Source organism: Alexandromys fortis, unplaced genomic scaffold (assembly GCF_014885135.2).
Source record: "Alexandromys fortis isolate MF-2015 unplaced genomic scaffold, M_Fortis_MF-2015_v1.1 scaffold_9, whole genome shotgun sequence".
NCBI classification, from domain to species: domain Eukaryota; kingdom Metazoa; phylum Chordata; class Mammalia; order Rodentia; family Cricetidae; genus Alexandromys; species Alexandromys fortis.
Genome location: NW_026067892.1, coordinates 3,911,816 through 3,930,669, shown reverse-complemented (window position 1 = coordinate 3,930,669; position 18,854 = coordinate 3,911,816). Strand labels below are relative to the sequence as shown.

General features: G+C 42.7%; 1 protein-coding gene across 1 annotated transcript in view; it reads left to right on the top strand.

The window, feature by feature from the left end:
* Positions 1 to 18,854, top strand: part of Btbd9 (BTB domain containing 9) — a 353,804-nt gene that overhangs the window by 27,033 nt on the left and 307,917 nt on the right. The window contains exons 2-4 of the mRNA XM_050138586.1: positions 10,630 to 10,841; positions 12,449 to 12,812; positions 15,381 to 15,645. Coding sequence (XP_049994543.1) covers positions 10,657 to 10,841; positions 12,449 to 12,812; positions 15,381 to 15,645 — 814 coding nt within the window. The 5' untranslated portion in view covers positions 10,630 to 10,656. The remainder of the gene's footprint in view (positions 1 to 10,629; positions 10,842 to 12,448; positions 12,813 to 15,380; positions 15,646 to 18,854) is intronic.

The window sequence follows — 18,854 nt, the reverse complement described above, 5'->3', positions numbered from 1 at the left end:
ACAGTGTTCTGCTTGCATGTATACTTGCAGGCCAGAAGAGGGCACCAGATCTCATTACAGATGGTTGTGAGCCACCATGTGGTTGCTGGGAATTGAACTCAGGACCTCTGGAACATCAGGCAGTGTTCTTAACCTCTGAGCCATCTCTCCAGCCCCCTATTTTTGGTGCTTTTGGTGGTATTAAGTCCTCTTGTTATCTCTAAACTCTGCAGAGAAGAATGAACAGAGCAGGCCTGAACTGCTGTCTTTGGAGGAATCTGCTTGCCAGGTTGGTGCTTCCATAGCGCCTAACAATTTAGATTGTTGTGGACTATGGGTAAACCGAACAGCTGTGTTGGCTGCTCTCTTCTGAGACTCAGGAATTTACATTTATTTTAGGCAGGGACTACCCATGTGGGAAACGTCCACTAAGCACTCTGGTCATAGAGTTTCTTTTTCTTTTTATCTTTCTTTTTTTTAAAAAACAATCTTTTCTCATTTTATATACCAATTCCAGTTCCCTCTCCCATCCCTCCTCCTCCTCCCCCCCTTGCCGCCTTCTACCCACCCCACCCCCCATTCACTCCTTAGAGAGGGTAAGGCTTCCCATGGGAGTCAACAAAGTCTGGCACATCACTTTGAGTCAGGACCAAGGCCCTACGCCCTATACCTAGGCTGAGCAAGGGATCCCTCCAAAGAGAATGGGCTCCAAAACACCAATCCAAACACTAGGGATAAATTCTGGTCCCACTGCCAGTGGCCCTGTAGATTGCCCCAGCCACACGACTGTTGCTCACATTCAGAGGGCCTAGTTTGGCCTATACAGGTTAACCCACTGTCCGTCTGGAGTCAGTTAGCTCCCACTAGGTCAGGTCAGCTGTTTCTGGTGGTATCCCATCATGCTTTTGACCCCTTTGCTCATATTACATCGCTCCTCCCTCTCTTCAACTGGACTCTGGGAGCTCGGCCCAGTGCCAGCTGAGGATCTCTGTATCTGCTTCCATCAGTTGCTGGATGAAGTTTCTGTGATGACAAGTGTAAATGGAGGCTCGTCGTTCATTTCCTGGCTACCCTGACCCAAATAATCATACAGAGACTATATTAATTACAACACTGGCCAATAGTTCAGGCTTCTTGGTAACTAACTCTTACATCTTAAATTAACCCATTTCTATTAATCTTTGTATTGGCACAAGGTTGTGGCTTACTGGTAAGGGTCCAGCTTCTGTCTTCTTCTACAGTTACATGGTTTCTCTCTGACTCTGCCTACTTTCTCTCTATATCTCTGTCAGATTTCCCGCCTGACTTTACTAAGCCATTGTCATACAGAGGGGGGAATCCCACATCAGACAAGTATAGTCATCAATCTGATTACAGGGCAAGGCCAGTTCAGGCATCCTTTCCACTATTGTTTAGGGTCTTAGCTGGGGTCATCCTTGTGGATTCCTGGGAATTTCCCTAGTGCTAGATTTCTTGCTAGCCCCATAATGACTCCCTCAATCAAGGGTATGTTTTTCCTTGTTCTCCCTCTCTGTCCTTCCCCCATCTCGGCCATCCCATCCCCTCATGTTCTCCTCCCCACTTTCCTTCTTCTCTCCCCCTCCCCTTCTGCCATCCCTTCTCCCCGCTCCCAATTTTCTCAGGAGTTTTTGTTTATTTCTTCTTCCCAGGGGGATCCATGTATGTCTCTCTTAGGGTTCTCCGTGTTACCTAGCTTCTCTAGGGTCATGGACTATAGATAGGCTCATTCTCTGGGGTCATGGAATATAGGTTAGTTATCTTTTGCTTTACATCTAATATACACTTATAGTGAATACATTCCATGTTTGTCTTTCTGGGTCTCCATTACCTCACTCAGGATTTTTTTTCTAGTTCTGTCCATTTGCCTACAAATTTCCGGATGTCTTTTTTTTTTTTTTTTTTTTATCACCAGCAGTACTCCATTGTGTAAATGGACCACATTTTCTTTGTTCATTCTTTTGTTGAGGGGCATGTAGGTTGTTTGAAATTTCTGGCTATTGTGAATAATGCTGCTATGAACATAGTTGAACAAATGTCCTTGTGGTGTGAATGTGCCTCCTTTGGGTATATGCCTAAGAGTGGTATTGCTGGGTCTTGAGGTAGATTGATTCCCTATTTTCTGAGAAACCACCATCCTGATTTCCAAAGTAGCTGTATAAGTTTTCACTCCCACAAGCGATGGAGAGTGTTCCCCATACTCTGGGAACTTTCTTTTCTTTTCTTTTTCTTTTTTTTTTTTTTTTAAAAGATTTATTTATTATGTATACAACTTTCTGCCTCCATTTATACCCACACACCAGAGGAGGGCACCAGATTTCTTTACAGATGGTTTGGAGCCACCATGTGGTTGCTGGGAATTGAACTCAGGACCTCTGGAAGAGCAGACAGTGCTCTTAACCACTGAGCCATCTCTCCAGCCCCTCCGGGAACTTTCTAAGCAGGAAGTTTCTAACTTCCTTGGTCAGGAACTTTCTGTCTGTGTTGTCCCAGCCCATTGCTGGGGATGGTCAGAGTGTGCTATATGACTCCATTCGGAGAGCATCCCAGGAAGCTTTGCCTACTTTTCTGTAGGCTTTGCCTCATGGATCCATTCTCTCTGATAATTTTCTTTCTTTTAAAACATGTTTATTTTATGTACATGAATGTTTTACTGGCATGTATATATGTATACCGTGTATCTACCTAATAACTCATGGAGGCCAGAAGAGGGCATCAGATCTCTTGGAACTGTAATTACAGGTAGTTGTGAGTGGCCATATGGTGTTACCTGGGGCCTCTGGAAGAGCAAGTGTTTTTAATCGACGAGCCGTCTCTCCAGCTCCTGCATAATTTCCTTTGTGTACTTTTACAGCAACAGACCATGACAGTGAATATTAACTGGACTAAGTCATGAGAGACCGTAGTGAATCACTGAGCCCAGGACTGGTTGTAGAGATTCCTGATATAGTTCTTGCATAGTAGAATTTTTATTTTTTTATTTTTTGGTTTTTTGAGACAGGGTTTCTCTGTGGCTTTGGAGCCTGTCCTGGAACTAGCTCTTGTAGACCAGGCTGCCTGCCTCTGCCTCCCGAGTGTTGGGATTAAAGGTGTGCGCCACCATTGCCCGGCTCATAGTAGAATTTTTAAAGAAGATTTGTTTAACTTTGGACTATGTGAATGTGTCTATGTGAAGATATGTACATACAAGTGCAGTTAGGTGTCTGGAGGCCAGGAGAGGGCATTGGATCTCCTAAAGCTAGGGTCATGTTTAGTGGTGAGCCGCTCAGCTTAGGCTCTGGTCCTCTGCAAGAGCAGTACAGGCTCTTAACCACTGAGCTCTCTCTCCAGTCCCTTTGGTTTCTGAATATCAGCTTTTCCTGCTGGTCAGTAGAGGTTTAATTTGTCTCTCCCTGATGACTGAGGACACTGAACACTTCCAAGTATGTATTGGCTATTTGTATTTCTTGTGAGAGATGTCTGTTTAGTTCATTATTTGGCTTCTAATTGTCTGATTCGTGGATTTTTGTAGCTATGTTTGGGAGTCCTCATAGTTTTATATCTATCCTCTGTTGACTGTACACTAGGAAGCGTTCCCACCACTCTGTGGCTGTGTCTTTAGATAGCTGATTATTTTCTTTGCTTTTCAGAAACTACATGTGATCCTCTCTGTTACTTGCTGGGATTATTTTCTTTGCTGTGTATCTTAGTTACTGTGTAGAGACACCGTGACCACAACAACTATTATGAAGGAAAGCATTTAATTGAGGTGGCAGTTTACAGTTTCAGAGGATCAGTACGTTGTCATCATGATAAGGAGCAGGGTGGTGTGCAGGCAGTCATGGTGCTGGAGGAGTAGCCAAGTGTTCCTCAAAGCCCACCTCCACAGTGACATAACTTCCTTCAACAAGGCCACACCCACTCCGACAAAGCCACATCTCCTAATAATGCCACCCACCCCTTTGGGAACCATTTTCTTTCAAATCACCATATTAAACATATCTTGAATGCTGCTGCTCAGCTTTCTGTTTCCTTTTTATTCATTTGGGACTTCATAGAATGTTACCACCTACATTTAGAATGGGCCCTCTCCCGTCAGATAATCCAATCTAGACAGTCTTTCACCGGCGTGCCATAGAGGCTTGTTCCCTTGCAATTCTATAGCTTGTTGCTTTGACATGGTCCTCTCACTGTCACGGAGGCCAAGATGAACATGAATGAGATTTTCTTTTCTGCGTTTTTCTTGACAGTTTTATTATTAGCATATAGAAAACCTATTGATTTTTGTATGTTGATTTTTGTATCCTGCCATTTGACTTAGTGTCCACTAGAATCACTAATTCTCATGTAATACTATGTAACAAAGTTCTCTAAAAGTTAATGGCTTATATAGCTAGCCATTTTATATTGAATATAATTCTGTTGAACGAATTTAATCAGGGCCTAGCTTGTGTTTAGACCACATGGCACCTGCTCGAGTTGGAGCATCCTTACACATTCAGCCCAGCTGATGACTGAGCAGGTTGGAAGGACTTGATTGGAAATATATGTTGGTTTTCTTTTTCCCTGGGTTCATGATTCATCTGTGAATAATCTCAGGGCCTCTTACTTCCATCTGGCCTGTCCACGTGGCCTGAGCAGCTCAGGGTTTCCCAAAGGCACAAAAGTAGATGTTGTCAGATTCCCAAAGGCTTAGGCCTGGAGCCTCAGTTTTTGTTGGTTAAAGTGACTCCAACTCCAGATTTAAGGGCGGAGAAATGGATCGCCACAGGGCAGATGTTTGTGTTAGGGAAAGGGAAGGAGTTTAAGCCTTTGGGACTGTTTGCCTAAATAATAATGTGTATTTGTACAGATTTTTCAAAACTTCTTCTTAAATTTGTTTCAGTTTGTTGTCAATTAGCATACACTGTAAGAGGCTTCCTTATGGGGGCTGGAGAGATGGCTCAGAGGGTAAGAGTACTGGCTCCTCATCTAGAGGTGCTGAGTTCAATTCCCAGCAACCACACGGTACCTCATAACTATCCATAATGAGGTATACTGCCCTCTTATTGCCTGCAGATGTACATGCAGGTAGATACCGGGTAGATACTAAATAAATCTTTAAAAAAATAAAAAAAGGAGGCTTCCTTATGTCCTTATGGCAGTTTTATACTTGGCTTTTGTTGATCATGAAGACTCTCTCCTGTCTCCCTCATTGTACACTTCTGTTCCCAATGGTTCCCTTTCTGTCTTGTCTCCTTACATGGTCTCTTCTTGTTTTATGACTGAAGTATCTTGATTTTATATGGCAGGGCAAAATAAGCATTAAAAGACAGAGTGACAGAGTTATAAGATGTAACGAGAAAATAATCATCTTCTATACACCCACATGATGAGTGTGGAAATTATCTCATATTCTCAAGTTCTGAGTGTGATGGACTTGTGTGGCTAATGCAATGCAGCATGATGCAGAGTAGAAGCTCGTCATGTCAGTGCCCAGTCCCACTAACTTGAGTCCTTTCCCTCCAGTTTTATTATTTATCAAGTGAAAATTGGTGACTTAAAAATATTGACATGTGATTTTTAAAGTAGGCTTTTTTTAAAAAAAAATGCATGTGAAATACACACAAACTATCAGTTTGTAGATAAGCTAGCTTATTGATAAAAATATTTTTCTGCGTATATACATATACAGTCTGGTTATTTGTCTCTTTGCAATAATATCAAAGTAGAATTTGTCCTGGTTAGTTCCCCCCTCCCCCAGCTTGACCCAAGCTGAAATCTGGGAAGAGGACCCTCACAATTGAGAAAATGCCTCCATCAGATTAGCCTATAGCAAAGTCTTTAGGGCATTTTCTTCATTGACGTGGGAGGGGCCCAGCCCATTGAGGGTGGTCCTAGGCAGGTGGTCCTGAATGGAGTAAGTAGGTGGGTTGAGCAAGTCTTGGGGAGAAGCTCGTAAGCAGTGTTTCTCCGTGGTCTCCGCTTCAGTTCCTGCTCAAGTTTTTGCCTGGAGTTCCTGCCGTGACTTCCCTTCTTGATGCACTGTACACCATAAGGTGAAATAAACCCGTTTCTCCTTAAGTTACTTTTGGTTATGGTGTTTTATCACAGCAATTTTAGCCTAAGACAGAACTTGTTTTCTTTTGGACGTATTTTGCTTTTGAACTTGTGTACCTAGGGAATATAAACTGTATTTGCTTTGTATAACTATATGAGATATCTGAAGTAGGCTAGCTTTATAAAGAAAAGAGATTTATTTAACTTATAATTTTGGAAGTTCAAGGGCATAGTCCTGCCATTGGCCCAGGAGCTCATGTGAGTAATCTGGTATTACAATGATGGGAACACATGTGGGAGGAAAAAAAGATGTCTTGAAACAGTAAGCCAGAGAGCTTAGTGGACCCAAGCTTGCTATGGCTGCAACTCTTCAGAAAACTGCCAAAGGGTCCCTTGAGAACTGCCTTAATCCCTTTGTCCTCAGTGACCTTAAGACCTTCCAAATGGCTGACTAACCTCTTAAAGGTTCCTTGCTGCCTCCTTATTCCATCACCTGTTGATTCTGTGACTCTGTGATCAAAGGACAAACCACATTCAAATCACGAACCCACAGCAGTCTAAACTGGTGGCTCTCCACGCTGCTTATTTGAATCACTTTAGTATGGTGACTCTGGTGTCTGTGTTCCTTTCCAGACTAATTAAATATGACTCTCTGAAGGGTGGGACTCAATCGTCTTATTTCCATTTTTCTGAGCTTCCTGTGTGGTTCCAGTGTATGGCAAGCTTGTTGAGAATCATTGGTCTAATTAAAATTATTTCTATACGCCAATAAAAATTGTGTTTATTCCACACTAAGTGGCTGTTTTCTGTATCCAGCACTACTCACTTTATATTTCCACTTGGAAAAACATAATTAAAATGTAAATTTAGCAAAGTGAAATTATATGTATTGAGAAGTGAAGATCTGGTGAACCCATTAAGGCAGATATTTACATATTCAGAATTAATGCTCATGATTTGTCAGTTGATGAATTGTAAATATCCCACTGAGCTAGTTAACTGAAAACCAGTCATTGTTCAGCCAGAGTCATTAGCAGTGGGCTGAATCCTGGCCATGACTTACTTAGATAAATGCTCAGAGATGTTACACCGGAGGATATTCATGAGCCACGTGCAGTGCCTCCTCTCAGTGCAAATGTCTGTTTGATCTGGAGTGGCAGAGTGATGGAGGAGTACTGTTGCGAGGGATGGAGTTTGAAGTCAGAATCTAGTAGTTCTCAGAGTTTGGCCAACATAGGAAGCAACCATGGCCTTTGCATATCAGTGGGATAAATTACCAGGAAAGAAACAAATCTCAAACCCTGTTTGAGCCTTCATCTGGAGCTCTTGATCACGTTGTTAGTCAAGCACATGGCAAACTGTGACCTTTGACCAAATCCATTTTCTCTTTAAATATGAGAGAGAGTAGGTGCGGGGAGAGGGAGAGGATCTCTGTGTGTGTCTGTCGTATGTGTGTATCTCTTTGTTGTGTGTGTGTGTGTATTATGTCTGTAGAGATCAGGAGAATTTTGGGTCTCAATTGATTCTCAAGCGCTACCTTCTTTCTTTTCTTCCCTCCCCCTTCCTTTCTTTCAGCACAGCTCGCAAAGGCCTGCAGCTCACTGAGTAGGCTAGACTGGATGGCCAGAGAGCCTTCCGCCTTCCAGTGCTGGGATTACAATCTATGTTCATCATGCCCTGCTTTTTTTTTTTTTAATGATTTATTTATCTTTATTTCATGTGCATTGGTGTTTTGCCTGCATGTGTGTCTGTGTGAAGGTATCAGAACCCCTGGAACTGGAGTTACAGTTGTGAGCTGCCATGTGGTTGCTGGAAATTGAACCTAGGTCCTCTGGAAGAGCAGCCAGTGCTCTTTACCTCTGAGCCATTTCTCCAGCCTCCATGTGTTGTAGAATATTATTTTAAGGTGTGTTACTTTTGTTTATACTCCAAAACATTTGTTTAATGATGTAAAGGTGTGTTTGATTAAATAAAATTCACCTGCGGTCCGGAGGTTGCACCAGCCGGGAGGAGAAGGGTTTATAAGGAGAGGCGAGAAAAGGCACGAGGAGGACTTCTTGGGAGATGAGCCAGGTGAGCTGCTTGCTCTTCAGCCTCTCTGGGAAGCAAGATTCTACCTCAGCCTTTGAATCTCGAGTTCTTTAGCAGGACAGAGATTTAGGTAAATTCTCTTAGTTTCTTTGAAAGAGTCAGTGCCTGAGGGAACAGAATTTCTTCCTCAGGCTGCTGCTCTTTGGGCTGCTGCTCTTTCTGCCTACACCTGAGTTGCAGTTGCTGCCTAGTACAGCCTAGCTTAAAAGGCAGCAACCATTAAAAAAAGAGGACAACATTTTTTAATGTGGATTTTTGGGGATTGAACCCAGGCCCGCATGCTTGTAATGAGTTCATGCCCCAGACACCGCACCATTCTTTTTTCAAAGCTTTATTAGACTGCAGCCATGGTCCTTCATTTACTTCTTGCCTAGGGCTTCTTTTTAGTTAAGGCAGACTGGAGTATGTATGACATTGTTGTGTAGTGCGGAAAGCCTGAAGTAACTGCTATGGAACCTTTATAGAAAGTGGCCCAACTTCTCTGTTAAGTGTCGTAGCACACATTTCCTGTTGTTGCTAATGCTTAAGTTGGTCCTATTAAACTGAATTTGTTTTTTTCTCATACAAATGACTGAAGATGGCCAAGTTTTGACTCTTTGAAGTGGAAGCTGCAGTTGAGGAAAGGGGTTTGTTTTGTGTACTAGTTACTTTTTCATTGCTGTGATGAAACACCTTGAGCAAGGCAATTTATAAAGAAAGCATGTGATTGCACTGTGGTTCAGAGGGTTAGGGTGATGGTGGAGCAAAGCCATGGCGAAGGAACAGCTGAGAGCCCACGTCACAGATTGTAAGTAGGCACAGGCACATTGGGAATGGAACAGTATTTGAAACTTGAGAGCCTTCCCCCAGTGACATGCCTCCTCCAACAATGTCAGGCCTAATCCTTCTCAAACCATACCGAGTGGGGACCAGCTATTCAAGAGTACGGAACTTCCAGGGGCCAGTCTATTCAAACCACCACCCTTTGGCAACAGGGGAGGGTGCTGCTAGCCATCCATTATGTTCTTTCATCGCAGCTCTTGTTGGTAAGTCTCCCTTTGGGCTGGTCATGTGATCACAAGCGGCTAAAGAGCTTTGCTCATGAAGGTTTCCCTGTAGACAGAGGAGATGGACTTCATACACCTTGCTAGTAACAGATCTGGGGTGGAAGTTTGAAGATGAGAGACCTTCATCCTTTAATGCTGGTTAAGACAGACTGCTGAAGATCGTGAGGGTTCAGTAAAGACTGTTTATTGGCTCAGTTTCCCTGGTCTCTGTGCAGTGGAGAGACTACTTCTGAGGCACCAGGCACCTCTTCTACCTGGGGGTCTGAATGCTAGTGAAGAGCCTCAAGTATCTGCTGAGTTCTTACGTGTGAAAAGGCTTGCTTAAAAATAAAGATTTAAGAGCAGTTCTAGCTTCCTAAGTCTTAACTTCCCTTTTGAGTATGTTACTCTGACTCCAGCCCCTTGATTTTCATTTATTTTTATAGACAGACTGTACATAAAGGCAAGGAAGTGCCTATAAATATAGTGATATTCTGGTATTTGCCATCAACCTGATCATTAGAGTCTTACTATGTAGCTCATGCTACCCTTGAACCCATAATCTTGCCTCGGCCTCTTGGGTGTGGTGGTATTAGTTCACGGCACTTCACCAAGGCTGAGAAGTAGCAGTTTAGAGACTATGCCAGATGGATTCTCATTTTGGAAGAGCGCTGTGATGTTTCTGTAAATTTTTATTAATAAAGTAAGTCACTTTTGTGACCACAGAAGATTGTTTTCTATAAATTATTTAAGGTGGTTTCAGACCAAAATCACTTACATGAAATGATATTAGTCTGTAATTTATTCCCAAATCTGTACTTGAAAGACTTTTCCTGGGTGTAGCTGTATCCAGCCTTGCAAAATCAGCCTGTGATCAGTGTAGGCCCTCTCTGCTGGTTGGCTTGCCTTTCCATGAGGTGCTGTTTGGCACAAAGCCAGTGTGTCTAGATTGTGATGGCTCCAAGCACTACTAGTATGTCAATATCCAGGCATTTCTGTTTTCCTAGTGTGAGGAGGCAGTGAAGGTTGTGGAGTTAGTTAAAAAAGGTTGAATTGCTTCTTAGAATAAGCAGATTAATTAAAAGGAAACCATCTGGGTGGTGGTGGTGGTGGATGTCTTTAATACTAGTACTCAGGAGGCAGAGACAGGCATCCCCTCTGTGAGTTTGAAGTCAGCCTGGTCTACAGAGTGAGTTTCAGGACAGCCAGGGCTACACAGAGAAATCCTGTCTCAAACAACAAAAAAAAAACAAAATAATAATGACCTAAAATAAAATGGAAACCTTTGACACTTTGGACTGAGGTGGGAGGAGGGTGAGTGCTGGGATAACCTCAACTATAGTGACTTTTAAGCCAGCCTATATTACACAGTTGAAGATTGTTTCAAAAAAAAAAATTGCTGATGAACTCTGGGGTACAGTTTGGTTGGCTGGTGGAGTGCGGTTTTCTGTGTCTGCACCCTTTCCTCACTGACCCATGCTCTTCCTCTGTGTGACAGGTCAGTGACTATCATCTGTTCCACACGATGAGTAACAGCCACCCTCTTCGCCCCTTTACTGCAGTGGGGGAAATCGACCACGTGCACATTCTGTCTGAGCACATTGGTGCCTTGTTGATTGGTGAAGAATATGGCGATGTCACATTTGTTGTGGAAAAGAAGCGGTTTCCTGCCCACAGGGTAATTTTAGCAGCTAGGTGCCAGTATTTTCGGTAAGTATGTAATGTGGTTTTTCTTTTCTTTTCCTTTTTTAGATTTAAGTCATCCATGGGAAACACTAGTGTTTTCTATGAAAAATATGAACCAGGTAGTAGTTGCGCACACCTTTAATCTGAGTACTCAGGGAGGCAGAGGCAGGTGGATTTCTTGAGTCGCGGCCAGCATGGTCTACAGAGTGAGTTCCAGGTCAGCTGGGGTTACACAGAGAAACCTGTTTTGAAAACAAAGAAGAAAATAAAAACATGTAACTTATGTATAACAAGTGGAATCCTTTAGTACATGTCTGAAAGAACTTTATCTTTGTGGATTTGTTACTTTCTGAGAATTACCTTTTCTTTAGGAGCCAGCTTAGAAGTAAGGGGTTAGAAGGCTAAGTGGGCCAGACAGTACCAGTTAACTTTTTGAAGATCTGAATGTACTTTTTAAAGACCCTGTCTTAATAATGGAACTTCTATTTCTGAGTACTGTATATTTTACTCTCCTTAAAAAGCAATTGGGCAAAAACAAAGCAAAACAAAAAACCCAAAAAACAAAATAAAAAACCCCACCTGTATGTGAATGTCATATGATCAGTATATTTTTTAAAAAAAGAAATCCAAACATTTTCAGAAACTTGAAGATGGTATTGAGCTAATGGAATACATTCCCCTTACTCATTGACATTTGTGCTTCAAAATATTGAACCTTCGTAGTATTTGTCACTCACTTGGGCTTAAACCATGCTACCACCGAAACTCTCAGATTCTCATTGATAACACTATTGTGCAAAGCAAAATTAACTGGCAGTAGTTGGGGGGAGTCCTGACTAAGTCTTGTCACCAGATCTTACCTGTTCCCTGGCAAGGGCATACTAGCTATACAAGAGGGAACTTTTCACAGTAAGCTTTGAATCCCCTTCACTCATTACTGGGCAAGAACCAAGGTAGATGTCTCCTAGCTAGCACATATTAATCTCTATTGATCTTCCTAGTGGTGACATAGAATGTTTGTGCCACAGTGTTTCAGCCTTGATCATCTTGACATTTTGATTTTTTCCCAGTGTTTAGTTTAAGTATTCATTCCTATATATCATTAATGAATTATCTTTTTCTCTAGTTGGGTCTTAAAGAACAATTGCTGAGTCTTAGTGTATGTACACTGCAGATTTGAATAGCTGTATTACTAAATTATTTTGCAAAAAGAAGGGGTCCATTTACATAGCCCCTTAAAACACTGCACGACAGAAGCTGTTTTCTCGCTGTGCAGCAGTCAGAGGCTCCCCTTAGTGTTTGTCTCATCATTTTCCTGTAGAGTTTTACTTTCTAAACTTTAACATCTTTATATTGAGTCATTGTTCCTCTAAAATGATGACTTCCAACTTTCCATGTAATTTTGCGTTCTCAAGGTACCTCATTTAGCTCAGTTGTTTATGATATTAATTCTAAATGGTTTTTAAATTCTGTAAAAGAAACTATTTACAATCACTTGTATTCTCCACCTGAATCTTTATATCATTAAGCAAATTTATTATACGTGTATAGTATTGATAGCCATTTTTACATGTATTTTGTAGCAAATGGTATTTGAGGTTCTCCAACTCTGTTTCTTCTCTGGTGTGCAGAGCATTACTGTATGGTGGGATGCGAGAGTCTCAGCCTGAAGCCGAAATCCCTCTCCAGGACACCACTGCAGAAGCATTCACAATGCTGCTCAAATACATCTACACTGGGCGGGCGACACTGACAGATGAGAAGGAGGAGGTGCTGCTGGATTTTTTGAGCCTGGCTCATAAATATGGATTTCCAGAGCTAGAGGATTCTACCTCTGAGTATCTCTGCACCATCCTTAACATCCAGAACGTCTGTATGACTTTTGATGTTGCCAGTCTCTACTCACTGCCCAAGTTAACTTGTATGTGCTGCATGTTCATGGACAGAAATGCTCAGGAGGTGCTCGCCAGTGAAGGCTTCCTCTCCCTTTCCAAGGTGCGTTCTGCTCTCTGCCTTTGATTTCTCTGCGTGTCCTTACACAGTGACCACACCACAGTGGTCTTAGAATCAAAGATAAAGGTCCTTGGTCTCAAAGAAGTAATCTGGTCTAGCACTTGCTCCTGGCTTCTGGAACTCTAGTTCTTAAAGGCTATTGGTTCCATTTTGCTTTCCCTTTCCAAGGTTTCTCTGGTAAGTTTTATGTGCAGAAGAGACTGGTCTTGATTTTTAATATGACGTAAGATTCTTTTTTTGTATTGCACATCGTTTTTTGGTTGTGTATTTCTCTGATATAGAATATAACTAGGAATTCTCTTTTTTCAAAAGGAAAGAGTCTTTGGGGCTGGGATATAGTCTGTGGCTCAGAGGGGAGGTTGATTAAAGAGCCCTGAAGTGCCAGTGGGTGTCTCAAGTCACTGCTGGGGTCCCTCCTCTTCCCAGTTTACAGTTTACCACTCTAAAATTGTCACTTATATCTGCCATCGAACCCGGAGCCGTGGTTCTCTGTCCCTCTCAGTATTTGTCTGTGTGTGTTTAAAGAGCTGTGCATCTTGATTTGAATGAACTCTGATTTTTTTAAAAATATTTCTTTATTTATTATGTATACAGTATCTTCGTGTACACCTGCAGGGCAGAAGAGGGCACCAGATCTCATTATATGGATGGTTGTGAGCCACCATGTGGTTGCTGGGAATTGAACTCAGGACCTCTGGAAGAACAGCCAGTGATCTTAACCGCTGAGCCATCTCTCCAGCCCTCTGATTTTTTTTTTTTAATTATCCCATTTAACTTCTGTAAGCAAGGAATTTTCATGGGTGCATCAGTCAGTTTATGGAGTTCAGTCCAGAGAGCCAAGGACCAAAACCATGGTAGTGTAGCAGTACTGTAAAACAGAAGGTTTTGAATTTTTAACTCTAGGCTTATCTTACTGACTTAAAAATACACACCTTCTCAAAGAATACACACATGCATGCACGTGCACACACATACGTACACACATTCAGTTTGCCATCTTTGTTCTTGCTGTTTTATAAGAGGATGGCTATGGGGCTGGAGAGATGGCTCAGCGGTTAAGAGCATTGCCTGCTCTTCTAAAGGTCCTGAGTTCAATTCCCAGCAAGCACATGGTGGCTCACAACCATCTGTAATGAAGTTTGGTACCGTCTTCTGGCCTGCAGGCATATACACAGACAGAATATTGTATATATAATAAGTAAATAAATATTTAAAAAAAAGGATGGCTACAAACTATACCACTCCTGCATATAAACCCATAGGACTTGAAGTCAGCATATTAGAGATACTTGCACATACAGGTTTATTACTGCACTGTTTGCAGTAGCTACAATGGTCCATCAACAGCCAGATAAGTGATGTGGTACAGAAACACAGTGGGACTTTGTTCAGCTGCAAAGGAAAGTGAACAATGACAGTTGCAGCACAATGGGAGGACTGAAAACCATTACATTAGTTGAAAGAAGCCAGACTCAGAAAGACAGATTTACCGGTTGCTCTCATAATGGCCTCTACATTGTATGCATATGTGTATAAATGTGCACATGTTAGGGACCAGGTTTCTAAGTTTGGTTTCTATTGCTTTAATAAAATACCACGACCAAAAGCAACTTGGGGAGGAAAGGGTATATTTCAGCTGCAACTCTAAGGTCACACTCCATCACTGTGGGAAGTCAGGGCAGGGACCTGGAGAAGGAACTGAAGCAGAGGCCCTGGAGGAATGCTGCCTACTGGCTTGCTCCCCAGGGCTTGCTCAGCCTGCTGTCTTGTACAACCCAGAATCTATCTGTATAGGGAGTGGCACTGATTTCAGTATGCTGTGTCCTTCCTCATCAATCATTAATCAAGAAAATGCTCCACAGACTTGTCCACAGGCCAGTCTTATGGGGGAGCATTTTCTCTATTGGGAGTCCCTCTTCTCAGATGACTCTGGCTTGTGAAACTAGAAAGGGGACTATGAAAAGGGAAGATGATCTTCAGACAGAATGTAGGAGAAAAGGCGTGTGTATGTGCTGGGTAATGGAATACACATGACATGGAAGCAGAAGCAGGGCTGTGGGAGGTGAACAGGGTACCAGCAAGATGGGCAGTGGAATGGGGAGTACGGCAAAGGACTGTTACAAATATGAGCAACACAGTGTATGAAAAATTTATTTACTCTGTACCATAACTTTAAAAATTGAGTAAATCTCTTTAAAACAACAAAAGATGGGTATAGATGTGTGGGGAAAGTCTTTCTTTTATTTTTATTTTTATTTTTATTTTTATTTTTTTTTAAAGTAACCCATGTTGTCCTTGAACCACCATGTAGCCCAGGCTGACCTTAGACCCACAGCCTTCCAAATGCTGGTATTACAAGCATGAGCTTCTGCACCCGAAGTATTACTGCTGCTTGTTCACATAGGCAGAGGGGAGAAGGGGACAGATAGGAAGGACAGATAGTCCTCAAGGAAAGGACTACTACCCACTGTCTGGCCAAGTTCTGCAGGCTGGTTATGCCCGTGGCTGTGCTCCATGCTGACTTCTGTGCTCCCTGTTTATCCTTTGCAGACGGCGCTTCTGAACATCGTTTTAAGAGATTCGTTTGCTGCTCCTGAGAAAGATATTTTCTTAGCCTTGTTAAACTGGTGTAAGCACAATGCAAAGGAGAACCATGCTGAAATCATGCAGGCTGTGCGTTTACCTCTGATGAGCCTCACTGAGCTTCTGAATGTTGTGAGACCTTCAGGGTTGTTGTCTCCAGATGCTATTCTCGATGCCATTAAAGTGCGTTCAGAGAGCCGGGATATGGACCTCAACTACAGAGGCATGCTCAGTAAGTATCTGTTTTTCCTTCTCACCTACTCCTAACAGCAGAACTCCAGCTAGAGAGCCCTGGTGCAGGTATGCATAGCATAGGCCGAGGCCAAATGGACCTAGCTCTGCTTCCTGTGGGTGTCTCTTGCTGTCGTTCTCCTAACAGGATGAGCTAGCACAGCTATTTGTTGTCATTCCTGGACATTTTCCATCGGCTCCTCGGGATGTCAGTAGACACTTTCTTGAAAAGTTGCTTGTCAAATTAAGACTTTTCGTCCTCCCTCCTTCCTGCAGGTAAGATGAGTGCCTAATTCTTCAGGTACCACCTGTGGAGATTCTAAGTAGTGGTGACAGCTGCTGCTGATAGTAACAGTATTCTGATTTGCAAGTGAAATAACAGCAGTTAAGGATTACTGAATGCTCTCTGTGTGTCAGGGCCTGGCTCTACTTCCACTCCATTCTCAAGTCCGTGGAGGAGACACACTGTCTATTTCTCATTGGTTGTTTCACAAGTGAAGAAAATGAGACAAAGAGAATTGGGTGCCTTGCCCAAAGTCACACAGAAGATGATAAGCTGAGAACTTGATGTCACTAGCCTCTGTAGGCTGTGCCTATTAAACTATGAAGCTAAGGAGCAGAAGTGCAAAAAGCAGCCTCTGCCTTTGACCTTTCCACTTTCATTGTGGAAGAGAGAAGGCCTGTGACCAACTTAAAAAAAAAAAAACAAAACAGTGTTGAAGTAGGTAACACGGTGTAACTTCAGGAAAAGGTGGCCTAGAATGGTTGAGGGGAAGGCAGGAAACTCCTTGGTTGGAGTGGCATTATCATTGACTGAGCGCCAGTTTGGAAGATGGGTGAGATTATTAGAGTTGTGCATCGAGAGGCCAGGACGAAAGCGCTTGATAGAACAGGAGGGTGTGCTGCTGCCGTGTGAGCCCATGGCTGCGTGCCAGTTCAGACAGGTCATGGAGATCTTTGAAAGCTGGCTCAAATCTCCTTTCTCTACAATGAGAAGCTTACTTGAGAGTGGCCTGCACACTGCAGTGGGGCTCTCCTGGATGGTTTGGAAGAGTTTAAACTGGATTCCAGAAAACCAGTGAGGAAGGAATTTAATCTGCTTGACTGACACAGCGTGTGATGGCAGAGAAGTGGAAAGGAACAGGAGTATAGGCAGGGTTTCAGGAAGTTAGAGTTTGGTGATAGGAGGATTTCACTGTGGTTTTCTAAATCTAAGTAACAGCAGTCCCGAGGCCTCATTGTCTTAGAACAGTAAATGGTGCCCGCTAAAGCTCAGGGCATTTCATGTCCTCAGGCAGGCAGTGCTTCTGCTGGGAGATGCTGAGCATGGCTTTGGTTATTCAGCTTGAGGGCTTCTGGATATTTGCCATTTCTGGTCAGACTGGCCATTTCCTGGAATGATACCTTTCTTGACTGGTTTGAGACATTCTTGAAATGCTGGTGGGCCCTAAATAGAAGTCCTTAGCCTACTTTTACTCCGAGTTGTCAGATCTCGATTTCAACGGAAAAGAACAGTAGTTCTTTGGCCTCACATATTTTGTGGGTGCACATACATGCATATGTGTGCACAGAATGTGGAGGCCGGAGGTGAGCCTCAGGCATTACCTTGTGGGAGTCATCCAGCTTGATTCTGAGACCTGCTCTTTGCCTGAGGCCTGGGGCCAGCTGAGTAGGCTGGCTGGCTGGGCGGCAGATCACCGATCTGTTCTGGGGTTTACAGTTGTGTGCCGTTAGACTCAGCTTTTTATGGCGGCACTAGGAAATGATTTAGGTTCTCACTGCTGGTTTGGTAAACACTCTGTAGACTGAGCTGTCTCCTGAGTCCCTCAGCTAGACAAATTTGATTTTAAGTCCTGAATTAGTCATTAGCTGTATGATCTGGCAATAAATTGAGTTTTAGTTTTCTATCTCAGTATTGTTAGGAGGATTAACTGGAATAATTTGTGTAAATACGGCATGTGGTTTCTTTTTCCCTCATCTCTGTATGTCATTGTGATTTGTTACATTCACCACATTCTTGTAAACAGTTTCCTTTACTTACCTTTGAGTTTTAAAGACAGTGTTTTTTGTGGGTCTTATTTATTGATCTTTTATCCTGACCATTTAACACACTGACCAGTGTGTAACAGGTGAATGCTTGCTGGATCAAAGCATGCTATGGAATTCGGGGAGCAGTCAAAGCTAGAGACCAAAAGAGTTGAAATCTGGTAAGAATAAGGAGTAAAAGAATCAAGCTCCAAGACTTGGAGACTTATAGGCTGGAGGCTTCAGGTGGAGAAGGAATTCGAAAGGCAGGGAGGCAGCAGAGATACAGGAAGTCCACAGAAGCCAGTCAGAGGGGAGAGCTGCTGTATGGAGAGGCAGTTATGCTGTCTCACGTGCCAGATAGTCAAGGCGAATGGCAGTCCAGAGGACTCTGGATGTAAATCGTGTGAGTTCATGAATGGTCTAAAGGGAATCAGGCATTCTGTTTGAAGGGATAACACGCACAGTGTGTTAGTGATTGGTTTTGTGGTTTGAGGTAAAAGGCAGTAGAGAAACAGAATGGTGTAGCTGTAGAGAACAAACTGCAGAGGTCTAGGAAGCAATTAGAGGGGCCAGTTGAAGGTCAGCCTTGGCTGTGTAAGAGGATGAAAGATGACATAACGATGTTGAATTTTACACTCCCCAAACCCTCATTTTGTATCCTCTTATGTAAGTGCCTCTCCTTTCCTGTGATTGGCTGATATGCCCTAGAACTGGGTTTGGTGAAGATTGGTTGGATCATGGATGTAGGTGTTAGGTATATTTGGCACTTCATACAGTTACTGGTTTCTTGGTCAGCCCATGTTGTAAGCACTGGATTCTAGTTCTCTGGGAGATTCCTTGGGGAGGAAATACTAAGGCACTCAGTTCTGGAATGATGTATTTTCTGTGACTATTGCTCATCAGGGTAAAATTTTCATTTTGGAGACATTCAGGCAGAGCTCAAGGAATAGATTATAAAAGTGTTTGGCAATCATAAAATCATTGAGTAATGGTTAAATAGCAGGATATTTTCTGACTTTTATAGTATTTAGATAGTAAAACCAATAATAAAAATACTGTGGAAACACAATACATTCCTAGCAGATTCGTAAAGAGATTATTTTCTAAGAACTATCCAAACATTCGGATAATTATTTTAACACATTTTTTTTTTCGTTGGGAAACAAGGCCGAACAGCTCAGA